The 16,055-nt window shown below is 48.2% G+C and overlaps 1 protein-coding gene across 7 annotated transcripts in view; it reads left to right on the top strand.

Moving 5' to 3' along the window:
- Nucleotides 1-16,055, top strand: part of LOC144156332 (uncharacterized protein ZK1073.1) — a 282,683-nt gene that overhangs the window by 97,007 nt on the left and 169,621 nt on the right. For 2 of the 7 annotated variants that reach the window (XM_077688318.1, XM_077688316.1), the window contains 2 exons: nt 10,283-10,327; nt 15,743-15,772. The exons of 2 other annotated variants lie outside the window; for them this stretch is intronic. In XM_077688318.1, coding sequence (XP_077544444.1) covers nt 10,283-10,327; nt 15,743-15,772 — 75 coding nt within the window. The remainder of the gene's footprint in view (nt 1-10,282; nt 10,328-15,742; nt 15,773-16,055) is intronic. 3 more of the 7 variants (XM_077688317.1, XM_077688319.1, XM_077688321.1) reach the window with 2 other exon arrangements.

The raw sequence follows: 16,055 nt of genomic DNA, 5'->3' as shown, positions 1-16,055 counted from the left end.
GGCTCAACCGTTCCTGCGAAAATACGCTTTACTTCCTTTTTCATTAGCTTTAAAACAGCCTGTTTTATTTTTCACCTCTATAATAAACACCATTCTTTGCGTTTTTTGTGGCACCGTGTCCGAATGTACGACCACTAAAGCTTTTCAATCCAAGCCAATCATGAAACTAAGGCGACCGCATGATATAATGGCGGTCCATGACTACACAGGCGGCCTTGATGTGAGCCGCATAGACGCTAGCGCCAGATTCCTCTCTAGTGTATATTGTAAGAAACTGTATGGATACAACGGCGGATACGAAAGAAAAGACGCGCGTTTTCAGCAGGCGCCGCGCTTGCGCGGTGAAGCTTGCGCTATGCCCCTTCGGGGGTAGCATGCTCGGCAGACAAGATGGCCAGCTGTGCACGTCATCACACCAAAGCGTGTTTCCACTAGAAGTTCAAAAAATATAGATTTTGCGGTAATTCATCCGCCGAAGCTACACGTGGGATACGAGGCGCGCCGTAGAAGTCTCCAGAATAATTTAGACCACCTTAGGATTTTTAACGTGTGCTAAAATGTCGACACAATGGTGTTCGTGCGAAAACGGGCGCCGCGGCTAGGAATTGAACCCGCAACCTTGTGCTCAGAAGCGCAACGCCTTACCCACTGAGCCGCCGCGGCGGGTTTTCCACCGGAACTTATGCCGGCACCAGCATTGGATTACCTAACTAAAACAGGGGGAGAAGGATTAACGACAGCATCTCAGAAAAGAAGGGAGGCATACATAAGCAGAAAAGAGCTAAAATAAAGGCCACTGTACAGGTTTTAATCACACATGTTTTCAAAATAGTTTGCAATATTCCCACGGTTCTATCTCCGCTGCAAGCTCGGTTTGGCAAACGACAAATAGCGCCACGCGGCTGAGTTAAAAATCACCCTAAAAATAAGTACGGATGTCCTCTAAGAGAACAGTCACGTAAGAGTGCTCATCGTGGCTCTGCAGGCGAGCGGTGGTGCCAAACTCACAATGCCAAGAAATCTTTAACCAATCCTTAGCCTGCAAACAAAACGCCCAACCAAGAGAAAAGCAAGAAAAAGAGAAGAACTGATAAGACTCATGCGACCACTGATCATGAGCCGAATATTGCAGACCCTACGGTACCACAATTTGACCGCACTAAAGAAAGTCATGGAAACACTATCACCAGGCCTGATATTTTATTCCACAAAAGTGCAGAGGGCCATTGTCTTTCCTGGGCAACGGCGATTAAAAACCCTCGTTGCTAATCTTTCTCTCTTAGATTACCTTTAGTGCTCGTGAAGCATTGATCGGAATGCAGCAACTGCGTACGAAAACACTCCGTCGGAGTCGAGGTATCGCAATCGTGCCTTACATCTTAGGATACAAATGTAGGTGTCTCTGCAACTTTTTTTTTCTTTTTAGTGGAAGCGTTGAGCCCATCCGTTGCTCACAGGGCCGGATTTCGTGGCGCATGAGGATTTCGTATCATTAAAAAACGCATCGCAGGAGCCTGCGACAAGCTCTTTGCAGGCACCTTCCCAGTCTCATGTTGCCACGAAAGTCAAAATTATAATCCAACACCTAAATGATATGAATCCTTCGGCAGTCCTGAATCACTCACTCTTCTATGTGGCGCGTTTTTATTATTACTCCACCTGTAGGCGCCAATCGATCCCTGCACAAAGGATGGTTAGCGTGCCCAGAAATAATTGGGTCACGCCAGAGCGTCACACGCCTACTTCACACGGCGTCACATGGCGTTTTTGAGAGCCTTTCTGTAGGCCGCGCGGTGGGGCAACAAACATCCTATCATCCTTTCTCTCCAAAAATTTCCCGGAATATCAACCTCCGGCGGACCGACTTCGCGTCTCAAACTATACAACCTTCTTTCCCCCTCAATATCTCCCCCTACATACTCCCAAACCAATCCGCTTTCTTATTTCCACTTCCTTCTCTCCTCTCACCTGGGGACCTATTCCTATTTAAAGCGCGCCAGCCAGGCGAGGGTCTGCCCTGACGAAGGCAAGTCTCTTTGCTGAAACGTTGGCAACAATCGTGGTTTCTACCTTGTTTTTCTTTTCTTGTATATATATATATATATATATATATATATATATATATATATATATATATATATATACACAAAGTATTCCTGAGGATATATATATATATATATATATATATATATATAGATATATATATATATATAAATCTAGAGAAAGATAAACTCACAAAGCGCGCAGAAATAGTATAAGTAAAGAATCGGATACACAGCAAGAACAATAACAAACAAGGTTTACTTACGTAGCGGCAACGGGACTTGCCTTCATCAGAGTAAAGTTACATGATTTTGCCTCGGTCCCGTTGCTGCTACGTAAGTAAACCTTGTTTGTTATTGTTCTTGCTGTGTATCAGACTCTTCACTTATACTATATATATATATATATGAATATATATATATGAATATATTCTGCACTTTTTTTTTCCAAATTCTTTATCTGTTTCAATGACCTACCATATCCTCCCCTTTGCTTTCCGAGGTTTTCTAGACTGCAACCCTTATTTGCGTCTTATTTCAACGAGCCCCTCATTTCCTATTCTGATTCGCTATATGCAGAGCGAGGGCCTCTGTTCTGGCAGTCTTGGTGCCATAGGGAGCTTAAGAGGGTTCAACGCTGGTCGACCACTCTCGACATGTCGTAGCCACTCGAGTCACGGCCCGGGGGTTAAAAAGAAGGTCCCCTTCATGCCGAGAAGTCGGAGTGGCGCTGGCTACCACCCCCAAGCACAGGAAAAAATTGAATTGACATAAATACCCGAGAAAGTGGAGGGGAAAAATAGCCACGTCGGTATCGTAGTGGTTATCGCACCAGACCGGTATTCTGGAGGTCGTGTGTTGGGATCCCACCTGGCGGGCATTTTTGCTCCACTTTCTTTCTTTCCAAATTCTTTATCTGTTTCAATGACCTACCATAGCCTCCCCTTTGCTTTCCGAGGTTTTCTTGACTGCCAACCCTTATTTCTGTCTTACATATATATATATATATATATATATATATATATATATATATATATATATATATATATATATATATATATATATATTGCAGGAAAATGTGTCTTGGACACCTGCAAGTCTTAGCAAAAAAAGAAAGACACACACACGTCTAAAAAAGAAAAGGTTTAGTGTTTCGGGCGAGGGACCGGCCTTCGTCAGAATAACAGCAGCGGCTGTAGTCACAATGCATATAAAGGTGATCGTTGCAAGGTCACCTGAGGGGATGACAAAGTAAACAATTTATATGCAATATACCGAGGCCCCATGCGACAATCTTTTCAGATGAATACAACATAAGTCCGGCACGTTCAGTATAGGAAATCACCAATGTCAAGGACACACGCGCACCAAAATTAGGGGGAGGGAGAAATGGATAGCAATATTGAATACGGTCACTGATGCACGCAACTAAGTTTTCCTGCGCTTTCATTTAAACCACGTGCTATTGTATCGAATCTAAATATAAGAAACGATTCGCGGACTTCCCAGTCATGATGCGTACGAAAGCCAGACTCAAGTATCGTTGCTTTGATATGGTCAAATGAGTGGCCCGCGACATTGGCATGCTTTGATATCGAGAGGCGAGGTAGTGTAGAGATATGAGCCTTGTGGTTGTTGAACCGCTGCCTGAAGGGGGCTTTGGTCTCGCCAACATACTGCATTTCACAGATATCGCATTCAAGTAGATAAACGAAATTGCTCGTGGCGCAATTATAGTTCCCATTTATCTTTACTCTGAAGTTAGATGCTGTGCTGCTTGCGCTTATGGATGTAGTCATATGATTGCACACCTTGCAACGGAGTTTGTTGCAAGGGCGGCAGCCAATAGGCACTTTACGTTTGTTATTGGATGATGTAAGCAGGTCACGTAAATTTTGCGATCTTCTTTACGTTGCGCGTGGTGGTTCTCGGAATATTAATTTTAATCGATCGCTCTATAACAGTATGTTGTGGTGTTTTTTTAGAAGGGCATTTACATTTTGTGCAGGCGCGGAAAGTGTGGAATCAGGTTTGTATGGGAGTAAAGCGGCTGTCTTGCTTTACTGCATAAAAGTGCTTTGCGGTCATGGCTATCAGCGCGCCTAATGGCGTCGTCGATTATCTCGGGTGGGCACTTCTGCTTAATTAATGCACTGGGGTGTTGGACACAATTCGAATTAAAATCAGCCTGTTCGGAACATATTCTTTTACATCGAAGCGCCTGACTATAGGGTATGCTGGTTTTGCAGTGCTTTGCATAACTATTGAAATGTAGGTATTGTTGCTTGTCAGTAGGCTTCCTATAAACTTTTGTAGTCAGTTGACCACCATACAAAGTCAAAGTTACGTCCAAAAAATTGATCGATTGGTCCGAGTAGGTATGGCTAGAGGAAATAAATAGATGAGCGTTAATAAACTCGTCAATAAAAGATAACAGCTGAGCTTCCCCGTGCTGCCAAATCATCAAGATATCGTCAATGAACCGCCTGTAGTACAGTGGTTTCAGCGAACGGCTGGCCAGAAATTCGTTTTAGAGTACACCCATGAAAATATTCGCATAATTAGGGCCGATGAGTGGGCCCATAGAGGTCCCCTTAATTTGAAGGTAATGGATGCCGTTGAATTCAAAGTTGTTAAATTCTAGTACCAATTTTAAAAGGGTGACTAAAGCGGAACTGCCAATTACTTTTTCGCAGATCGACTCATTGTAGGCATGGAGTGTTGCCCGCGTACCGTCTGCATGCGGGATATTGGTGTAAAGGGATGCCACATCTAAAGTAACCAGTAGCGAATCAGGGGGAACAGAGAGATCGACAATATCGGATAAAAAGTAGTTAGTATCTTTGATATAAGACGGATAAGGAGGAATCTGGTTAATGACTGTATCGACAAATTGGGAGATTAGTTCTGTAACCGTACCGATGCCGGAAACGATCGGCCGAGCGGGGTTTCCTGCCTTATGGATTTTTGGAAGAAGGTAAAAACGACCCGCGACAGGGCTTAGTGGAGTGAGTGATTGCAGGGCGGAAGGCGGAATTTCATGCTTTTTAACTAGTCCTGTTAGTGTACTCGTAATAACGGATTTAAAATTCGCAGTGGGATCCTCGTCAAGCCGCTTGTAAAAATTAGTAGTGGCTTAGCTCTGCTATTGCAGGATATACGTAGCGTGAGCTAAGGTTCAGCAATCCAGTCCAATCCAGTCCAGTCCAGTTCAATTCAGTCCAGTCCAGTCCAGTCCAGTCCAGTCTAGTCCAGTCACTGCTCCTCGCGCATGCTCAGCACGGCTCTTCACGAGCCACACGAAACGGCTATCAAGCGGCTCCGGCGCAGCCTCAGACTTGGCTACTGCGTAATTGAGGCACACCTGGGCACGCGCCGGCGGCAGTGCATCTGCCGTGGTTATGACGCAATGCAATCCAACAAAATCCACTTAAATCCAATCCAATCCAAATCCAATCCAATCCAAGCCAATCTAAGCCAATTCCCCTCGCGCTTGCGCATAACGGCCCTTCACGGCACACGCGAAACTGCTCAACCTCGACCAGTGTAGCTTCGCTACAAAACGAGCTATCACCAGTTGCCTGGAAGCTTCGCGTCGTAATAAACTTTGTTCAGTAGTACAATTGCGCCGCCTTTATCGGCTGACTTGACAATGATATCGTCACGGCATTTAAGGTCCTGTATTGCCGACATTTCTTTTGCTGAAAGGTTTCTTTTAAAGTGGGCTTGTTTACGATAAATTTCTAGAACATGCCCCGTTGAATGGCGGTGATATATAGATGCAGGCATTTATCTCTTTTTTGAGTTGGGGGAGGGGGGTCGAATGTTTGTAAGATGGAAGAATAGCAGTATTGGAATCAGCAGGATCTTTGTCAGCAAAATATTCGCGCAATCTCCGGTTTCTGGCAAAATTATGCAAGTCCTTCATGAGGTCAAATTCGCTGTAACTCCTGACGCTGGACAAAAATTGAGTCCTCACGACAACAGTGAGACTTCGTTGAGCTGCTGAGCGCGAGGTCGCGGGTTCGATTCCCGGCCGCGGCGGCCGCTTTTCTGATGGAGGCGAAAAGCAAAAACGCCCGTGTGTACGAGATTTCGGCGTACGTTAAAGATCCTCAGGTGGTCACAATTAATCCGGAGCCCTCCACTACGGCGCGCCTCATCGCCTGCGTTGCGTCGGCGCGTTAAACTCCACAATCCATCAATCAACAGTGAGACTTCGTCGTTGGATAGTTTGTAACTAGACAAATTTAATAAATTACTAGATGACACTAGGTCATCCGTCGACGGGGTATTATTTGAGGTCGGAGGCAGCACGGCCGCAGGTATCTCAAGGGGTACATGAGGTGTAATAACTTTATCTCTCAAAAGCTTCTGATGTTTGATCGCACCTATTTCAATCGACTTTTAGATGCGACTGCATCTCATTCACTCGCCTTGTCCATGCAGCGTCGGCGTTGTTGTCGTCCGCCCCTCCCCCATTCTCCTCGCCGCGCGAGCTGCGCTCTCCGCCGCTCACCCCCTCTCCTTACCGATGCCCCTCTCTCGTCCACACCCCTCCCCCTACACTATAAAAAATAGTTACCGGCACCCGGTGTCGATCCCACGACCCTGTGGGCGGAACGCGAGGTACATGGTGCTCTTCCCACTGCGCCACAAAACCGATACAGAATGAAATGCTACGAACGCGCCTTATAGCCTTGACTCATCCAAACTACGTCAAGAAGCTACTGATACAACGCATGATGGGGCGATGATTAACACTTGCAATAAAAGAAAAGAAGCTCCCACTTACAGCAACAATGATGGAGTAAAGGTCGTTGCGACAGCGAAGCCCCAAGCATACCACTTAGAGAGATTGACCAATATTGGCTAATAAAACATAATAATAATCATAAAACATAATAATCATACGCGTTCCCGACACGTTTCACGCGATTTCAGAATCAATCCAACGGTAACACCAAGTGAACCCCACGATGCGTCGCATCTACACAGGGTTCCCCTCGCGGGGAGGTGGGCACAATTTTTTTTGTTGGTATTCCGCTAGTTGTTCCGACTTGTGAGAGTTGAGTTTATGGTGGGAAATCAGTCGGCGTTCTTGATTACAAAGAGATTTTAGGACAGATTCGTTGTGGCGAATTACAATGCGGACCAAACCAAAAGACGCATTTAAAAGTACCTCATTCCAGCGGAATTGTCAGGAGACATATTTGCTATGGCAGGCTTCACAGAAATTCGGAGGCCCTTGGGTACAACACCGGCCTTTAAATAGGTCTTTAGCCTATAAATATGCATTTGGAACCGCAGGCGCTTTTCTACAATTTTTCGTATCCTCATGAATACTTTAGGTTGGTGTTGCAGGCCCGGTAGACGGGAAGGGGAATCTTTCGTCGTCGATTGCAGTCCCGCATGAGGCTGTGCGGTAGGTGACGTGTTGGTTGCTGGATTGTTGCACCTCGAGGTTGCGCTGACTGGAACAGGAATTGGTTGGAATTTATCCTTCGATGTTGGCCTCGTTGCGGGCAGTGTAGTAGAACGTTGGTTGCTTGGTCGTTGGCGAGACATTAAGCCATTTACGCTTGAAGAGTTTGCAGCATGAGCGCCAGAAATACTTTGCACACAGGGGCAGTTCAATAGAGGCCAAGTGGCCGAGTCATTGCGTGATGAATATAGGTAAGCGGATGCGTCGTTTTCGGTCTCGCGATTTAGTTCCACAGGAGCTGGAGAAGCACTGGGTACGAAGTTGCGCCAAGAAGACGTGGTGTCGCTGACTCTTGTGAACAGCAGCTGTCGGAGGTGACTTGCTAAGATTGCCATTCCCTCGAAACTTAGATGAAGACCGTCGGCAGCCAAGACGCGGTTTGAAGGCAGCCCGTATAACCCGTGGTCAATGATGTACACAAGCCAGGAGTGGCGACCAAAATCTCGTAGAAGCGCGTTGAACTGGTAAGCCTTGAGGTTGAACTTTCGAACTAAGGCGTGGTTCAAGCAAGGCCGACAGCGATTAGAGGATGTTGGCAGGACCAAGCTGACGTATACCCTCTTCATGTGGGGAAGCTCCTTTGAGATGACATTTAAAAGTGCACGAAGACGGTCAAAGGCGTTGTGGGGCGTGTTGGAAGCCAGGTCCTTCGTTCCAACATGAAGGACAAGGGTTGTTGCGGTGCACGCTACAAAGTCCAGTAAGTTTGTCATATATTTGATAATGGCGCCAGATTGCGACACAAATGCTGGGGTTCCCGACACATTTGGATCAAAGTGCTGGAGGGCGTACTTCGTTTGGGAGTCGCCTAAAACTACTTTGGAAACAGTAATATTCGGATATTTCCAAGTGATCTTTTTCGACGTGGTCGACCGAGAGTCCATTGTAGAAGACATTGCAGGAAAATATTTCTTGGACTCTGGCATGTCGTAGCAAAAAAGAAAGACACACGCCGAAAAAAGAAAAGGTTTAACGTTTCGGCCGAGGGACCGGCCTTCGTCAGAATAACAGCAGCGGCTGTAGTCACAATGCATATAAAGGTGATCGTTGCGAGGTCACGTGAGGGGATGACAAAGTAACAATTTATATGCAATATACCGAGGCCCCATGCGACAATCTTTTCAGATGAATACAACATAAGTCCGCCACGTTCAGTATAGGAAATCAGCAATGTCAAGCACACACGCGCACCAAAATTAGGCGCACCAAAAAAATACGGTCACTGATGCACGCAACTAAGTTTTCCTGCGCTTTCATTTAAACCACGTGCTATTGTATCGAATCTAAATATAAGAAAGGATTCGCGGACTTTCCAGTCATGATGCGTACGAAAGCCAGACTCAAGTATCGTTGCTTTGAAATGGTCCAATGAGTGGCCCGCGACATTGGCATGCTTTGATATCGGAAGGCGAGGTACTGTAGAGATGTGAGCCTTGTGGTTGTTGAACCGCTGCCTGAAGGGGGTTTTGGTCTCGCCAACATACTGCATTTCACAGATATCGCATTCAAGTATATAAACGAAATTCCTCGTGTCGCAATTATAGTTCCTATTTATCTTTACTCTGAAGTTAGATGCTGTGCTGCTTGCGCGTATGGGTGTAGTCATACGATTGCACACCTTGCAACGGAGTTTGTTGCAAGGGTGGTAGCCAATAGGCACTTTACGTTTGTTATTGGATAATGTAGCAGGTCACGTAAATTTTGTGATCTTCTGTACGTTACGCGTACTGCTTAAACAGCTCTGATGTTAATTAAAGGCCGATTCACACGACGGACGAAATTACAGATTCGGACCGCCGAATGCGTACCACGTAATAAGACGTCACCGATTCGTGACCCTAGCGAACGGACCGCGGGCGACTCGGGCTGATAATGCGAGGCTTCTTTTGCGTTCGCGATTCTGGCGGGGGAATACAGCAAAATACTGCGTTTTGGCACGCACAAGGCTGGACAGTCTAGCAACCATTCCTCTCTGCTCGGAGCAGCGGCGGGCGTTTCGAGATCGACACTTGATCTAGATGGCGTGCTTGTTTCGGCGCGGTTGCGCGGCGGTAGAGAGAGGGCTTTCGCCGGGGGGGTATTGTGCTTGTCAGCCACAAGCAGGAGTGGGCGACAGAGTGATCGCAGTTTTCGTCAAATGACCGCAGCAACGTAATGAGCCCCGTGAGAGGCGAGAAAGGTAGAGCGCTTGACGCGACAGCAAAGGAAGCAGGAGTTCAGGAAATGCAGGACCAGAAAACGCGGCCGCTACATATTTCATATATATGCGTTCTCACTCAGCAGGTGCGTGATCATACGCGGCTCATTCTGTGCCAACGCTACGGCTATCGCCGCGTAACGACTCTTTCGGTCGGCGTTCATCTTTTCCGCTGCCCTCAACCGTTGCGCTTTTCGCCGCGCGCAGGCGGATCACGCGTTGAGAGTATGCTCTGCCCGTGCATCGCCTCCTGGTGGTCCACGCTGTCGTCTGCTCGGTTTGGCGTTCGTGTGAAAGCTTCATTCCGCAAGACCGTGTGCTCGCGTCATGCGACGCCAGCAGTCCGTCTGCGACATGTCCGTCGTGTGATGTTCCCTTTGAGTGCGAACGGAAGAAGTTTCAAGGGGCACACGGACCTCGATAGCATTGGGACGTGTCCGCTACGCGTATTTATTGTCGGTGCAGTTTTTCTGTCATTGTTGGCCGTGTGCGCGGTGGCTGCAGTGGCCTCTTGTCTACTAGCGCTCACTCGCTGTTCCTCTTCTCCCTCCTCTTCAGGCTCCGAAGAAGCTGCAGCCAGCCTCCCGTAGAGAGTGGCTCAGGGTAACTACGTGTGTGTGTGTGTGTGCTTCGCAGCCATGCCTGTTGGTACCGCGTAGCTGACGCTGCTGCTGTGTCGTTCTAACACATTTACGACTGCGGTGGGCCACTGTTCTGGGATGACGCATGAGCTCCCACAGCGGGGCTGCCGGCACGCGCGTAGAGGCCGCACCGCAGCATATCGAACATTGCGAGGTAATTGTCTCTGTACTTCTTGGAGGGTTGCATGCTGGCTTACTGGCTACAGAAGGCCGTGTTTTATGCGCATGTAGCCTCCTCCTGCGAGAGTGCATGTTATTGGTGCCACAGGGATGAAATATCGATGAGAATGGGCTGCTCAGACGCATTTATCCGTGAAAGATTCCCAGGGAGAGCCCTTTCCATTTGGAATAGGCGCTTCGCAGAGAGGGAAAACTTCAAGAAGGATAGGACGAGGTCGGTAACGTGGTGTGGGATGAAAACGAAAGCAGCCACAGGTCCGCAGACCTGAGTAGCTGGGACTGCAATAAAATTAGCAGCTCGTTGGTGGACATCGAAATGATCAAAATGGGCGCCAGCGTAAGCAATGTAGGTTATTGCGATGGAGGCTTTAGGGTGTCAATTTCTTCTGACAGTATGTTTTACTAGCCGGAAGGCGTATTTACAAATTTCGGGTCTAACTCGGCAGTTCCTGCAGGGAACTTGGTCGCAGGCAATGCTTTCCTGATGCGTTCTTCGTGTGCGCCCCAGTCTTATGTGCGCCGCCACGTGCCGGCGTCGATGCATGGCAGGCAGTCAGTCGCTCCCGAACGATGGCACTGTCACGTGCCGCAGAGTTTGTATTCAAGACGTCCTGCACGCTATGCTCCATGTGTGGTCTTTCCTTGCGTAGAGACGTCAGCATCAGCCAGTGCCGCTCAAGTAGCGAGCTTTCTTCCCCCTAGAGCTCTACTAGCACCGTTCTCGCAAACGTTCTCTGTCACAAATGCCGTTTCCTTGTCAACGTGTCTAAAAACGCCCTCGAACTTTTGCGGCACGGACACCAAGGCTGCCGGAGAAAGTTCCCACCGAGTCAGAATGGGGTGATGGCGGGGAAACCCTAAGCCGAATCTTAGCCGTCAAATGAAATAGTATTAGGAAGGCGAACTCATTCTCATCTTCACAGCGCACAAATAACAGGACAAAGGGGAGGATAACAGTGGAGACGCGCTGAAGATGAAGTGCACGGTGAAAATGAATCTGTACCAGCTAGCCTGGTTTTCTGCGCTACTTCAGGGGCGGTATTTTCGTAACTGTCCCTTTTGAAAACCTCCCTTTTGCGTGCCTTTCATCGTGACGTACTTCCGGTTAAGCAGTGGGCCTTTGATTCAAATGCCATAACTGTTCTTGCAAACGCATTTTAGAGAACTAAAACCGTATCAGAGTGTCTTTTATGTGTTTATTTGAACGTATTTTGAAAAACTAAACGCGATAAATTTTTTTTTGTTACGACTTTTAAATTTTTCACCGCAAGGGGAGGAGATGGCAGCTCCAGTCAGCTGTTTCTTTGTGACCGTGAAGTGTAAAGAATTGTGCGTCTACTCAGTTTTTCGCGGTTGGACTCTGTTTTGAGGTCGGTGACAATGCCCGTGCATCATGATAACCGTCCAGACGTATTTTGGCATCGACGCACTTGTGACATGCCGACGCGGGCTTTTCCAAGGACCTGTAATGGTGCTTTACGTCGTCGACATTTTTGTGGTGCTCTACGAGTGAAAAAATGTCTAAGAGGGGGGGGGGGGGTTTCCTTTCTTAATGACGTACCTCTTGCTCGAGAAGTCTACGAACGTTAAGCTGGTATGTGTATGCGTAAAGTACCAATAAAAGGTTATAAATGTCATGCGCAGTGCTTGCGTAATTTTGGCCGTCTGCTCGACAGCTATCAAGCACGCAGACGATCGTTTATTCCACTGCACCTGCTGACCGTTAGCTAGCGCGCAGACGATCCTTTATTAGCTAGCCCGCAGACGATCCTATCTGTGTGGTCGCGGCGTATGATGCATAGGCTCACGGAGGGCTGCGACAGCGATATCGTTTCTTCGTTACCGGCCACTGACTGAAAGCCACCGGTAGCTAAGAAACGAAGGACGCATAACACTTGCTGGTCGACGCTGAGCCCGCCCGTCCGCCGACCAAGTTCGTCCCGGTGCTCGCAGCAGAGCCACCGCACGGTCCTCTTTGAGAGGCGGAAATTCTGGCGGAATCCTTCTCGGGGCATATCGAACGCGTCTACATTGCTTCTCGACCGCTTGCTCCGCCGGGGAGCCAACAACAAGGTGATAATCGGCGCATTCATCACTGCTTCCAAAAACCGTCTGTTTGAAATTCAAATCGTCTGTTCGAAGAAGCCGCGGTCAAACGCAGTAGGCGTTACGTCACATCCGGTTGTTTGTTTTTAGCCAATCAGGGCTCGCTCAAAAGGGACACTTTTGAAAGGGACACAAAAGGGACAAAAGACTAGAATACCGCCCCAGAACTCATTCTCCCCCGGGGAATTTGATGTGCGAGACGAACGCCGCGGCTGCCAAGCGACGTTGCCCGAGGCTCATAGAGTTATTTTAAATGAGACCCTGTTAACCAGTTGTCACGCTAGTTGCACGCCAGTTAAATTCTTAAAATTTGAGATTTAGTAGTACGCCGAAGAATGTCACCGACTTGGCCTAGGCACAAAAATACCATGATATTTAAAAGAGCTCTCCATCAGTGTACGTTTCTACCCGATTGGCCACGTTTAAAAAGTTCCAATTTAATTTCACCCGACTAATCTGTGGGGTTACTGTTTTGTTTTAAAAACCAGTGCTTCCACCTCGAATGCGGTTTTTGCGGAAGCTTTAAGCTAGAGTAGGGGCAGCTGTGGAAAATAACCTTTTTTACCTAATTGCTGCCACCCCTGTGCTCCCATGCATTCCTATAGTGGCCTCGGCAATCCCAAGTGTTATAGCTAAACAAATACCGTATTTTTCTCTGGCTTCAATCTCTTGTCATGGAACTCATTGAAGGACAGGAGCGCACTGCTTTCACCGTTTCTTCCTTATTTCAGTGAAGCCTGCATAAGCCATTTATTCGTGTTGTCCATAGTTATCGACGTCAACTCGGCGCAGAGTATTTGGCAGCCAATGAAGGAACATTGATTTCCTTGGGGTCGTTATTTGTCCTATATGCATGCGACATTTGCCTGCGTGCGTTCACAGTGAAAGCGGAAGACGGCATTGCGCGACTGCAGTGCCGCCTCGTGGCTGTGTAGATTTTCAGTTCGCCTCTCGGCTTCTGGGGAAAGAGGGTGGGCTAGTGCGACAGGCAAGAGTCGCTCCAGTTCCAGGTGGGGCTGAGTAGTTGCCGCCAACGAGGCATAGATAAATCAAAACAGGCGCAGAACAGGGACGGGAGCAATGCGCCCTCTTCACCTTCACTGCTCCCGAAGCACGCTGGGCGGGCTCCAATAAGGACTTAGGCCGTTCACGCGCTCGCTCCTCACAGCACTTCGCTTTCACGCGACGCAGGTGAATTTTCACGATGCCTAGCTTGCAGGCGTGTATATTTTCCTCGTTCTTACGAGACTGCGGCAGCCTTGCCTTTGTGAGTGTGAGATTGGAAAAGTATGACGGCCGAGGTTACGTGTAGCGGCGGCTTGTGAACGCCTAAACGAGAGTCCTTCCTCCTCCAGTGGAGGAGAGCCTTGAAATCGATCTCCCCATGCAGAAACATTGCCGGAATCCTCTTCTCATCCGAGTGGAGGGCCCTGATGGAGTGGAGCAGGGACTCAGTCCACTCCACTTGCTCCCTCCACTCGGCTGAGGGGAGGATTCGTATGTGCTCGTGCGTGGGCAAAGCGATTTCAAGGCTCTCCTCCACTGGAGGCTCGAGCGTAGGAGGGACTCAGGATACCAGGGTGAGTCTGCTTATTGTAACTCAAAGCGAGAGCCGCTGTGCCGAAATGTGACCTCGTCACTGCGAAAACAGCGGCTCCTTTACACCGGACTGGAATGCGGCGTCACTGCGACCGCCGAACACGCGTGTTGTTTCTCAGAAGGTGTCGACATTGCTCAATCGTAGTTTCCGCGAAGCAGCTCAGTGGGTGTCATTGCAGCGGTTCAGTTGCGGCGGTGCAGCAGTGTGCCCCGCGTGCAAAACATTTTCCAACCTTGCTCTGGAAATGTGCACTTCCATGGGTGCTTTCGTTGAGCTCACTACGTCGAGGGAAATGTGAAAGATCTGCATAGGGATTCTTCTCTTGTAGCAGGGTTTGTAGTTGCGCAAGCTGGCGCGCCATTTAACGAAACGGCGCGACACTGTCTATTGTCTTTTCTGGCGGAGGAGACCCGCGGGTGGTCGAAATTAGTCCCGCGCCATCCACTACTGTGCGCCTCGTCGCCTTGTGTAGTGTCGGCGCGTTAAACCTCATGATGAAATCAGTCTTCTATTGTCCGATTTTTCTTTTTTTTTACTTCTTTGAAGGGCCGTTCTCATCCTAATAAAAAAGATTCATTAGGCTTTTGCCGGATCGCGCCGGGTGGCGATCTGACTTGCAGAGTAAAAAAATAATAATGCGTAGTTAGTGAATTCATCCGGTCACCCTTGCGATATGCACGAATTATGTCGTCTCTTAGGTGGGGGGCGCTGCTGAGCATGAAACGTTCCGGTAAATGCAGACTTGGAGAAGAAACGCAACGGTTCGCTGTATCGGTTTTGACATGTGCCATTGCATGTACAAAAGTGAAAAATTGCGCTTTTTTAAGAGCCGGTTGAACGATCGCTCCTGTAGATTGTGCCACCTGGTTGCAATGCATCAGGAAACGGATCGCCTCATTGGAGAAAGCATGCGGCGGCGTGCTTTCCTGAAGAGCGAGAGCTTCTCAAATTTCAGGCGTCAAGGAAATTTCCCGAAGCTCGCCTGCACTCCGAGCGCATTTAGCGGCGGAAGCAGTCGCACTATTAGTTCCTGAGCCGGAATGGGGTCTCGCTTGCCTTTCGCTAATACTCGGCGCTCCTTTCTTGAAGCGAAACATTTGCAAGCCGTGGAATTCTCTTTCGAGATTCCGGATGGAGTCCTGCTGAGGAGAAATGCGAGGGCGCGCTTGCACGATTATGAGGGGGCTTGCAACACGTTCCTCTTGCTCCGCGGCGAGGAGGGGATCGGGCGCCAAGGCTTCTACCGTTGCACGGGGCTTTCCCGCTGAATGGGACGAGCGCAAGTTTAGCGCCGCGTCGTCAGTGCTGCCGATTTCCCCGAACCGCCGCACACGAGATGGGCACATTCGAATGCTCCATCAATGCGCGCATTTTCGGTTCCGCACAAGCGTCGTTATCGGAGCGACCACGAAAACCACTTTCGGGTTCGCAGTGCGCAGACCAGGCGGTCGCGTGTGCTTGACTTGATGAGTGTCGTTTGCTTGCTTCCAGGACATCCAGGAACACGAGGATTCGGTGATGGTACGTACCGCCTCTCCGTCACTTGTGCTTCCAACCTTCTCGGACGATGCGTACGATTTATTTATTTATTTATTTATTTATTTATTTATTTATTTATTTATTTATTTATTTATTTATTTATTTTTTTATTTATTTACAAATACTGCTTTCTCAACCAGAGACATAGCAGGAGTGGAAGATTTACATGAAATACATGTACACGACAGATACAAGTTATAAAGAGTGTAAGATGTACTGATCTAAAAAAATGTTAAATTACTCATATACACATGAAAAACCACAT

Source organism: Haemaphysalis longicornis, unplaced genomic scaffold (assembly GCF_048455015.1).
Source record: "Haemaphysalis longicornis isolate Haplotype H1 unplaced genomic scaffold, Haemaphysalis longicornis Haplotype H1 scaffold_1, whole genome shotgun sequence".
Lineage (NCBI taxonomy): Eukaryota > Metazoa > Arthropoda > Arachnida > Ixodida > Ixodidae > Haemaphysalis > Haemaphysalis longicornis.
This window is presented reverse-complemented; position numbering and strand designations above follow the sequence as displayed.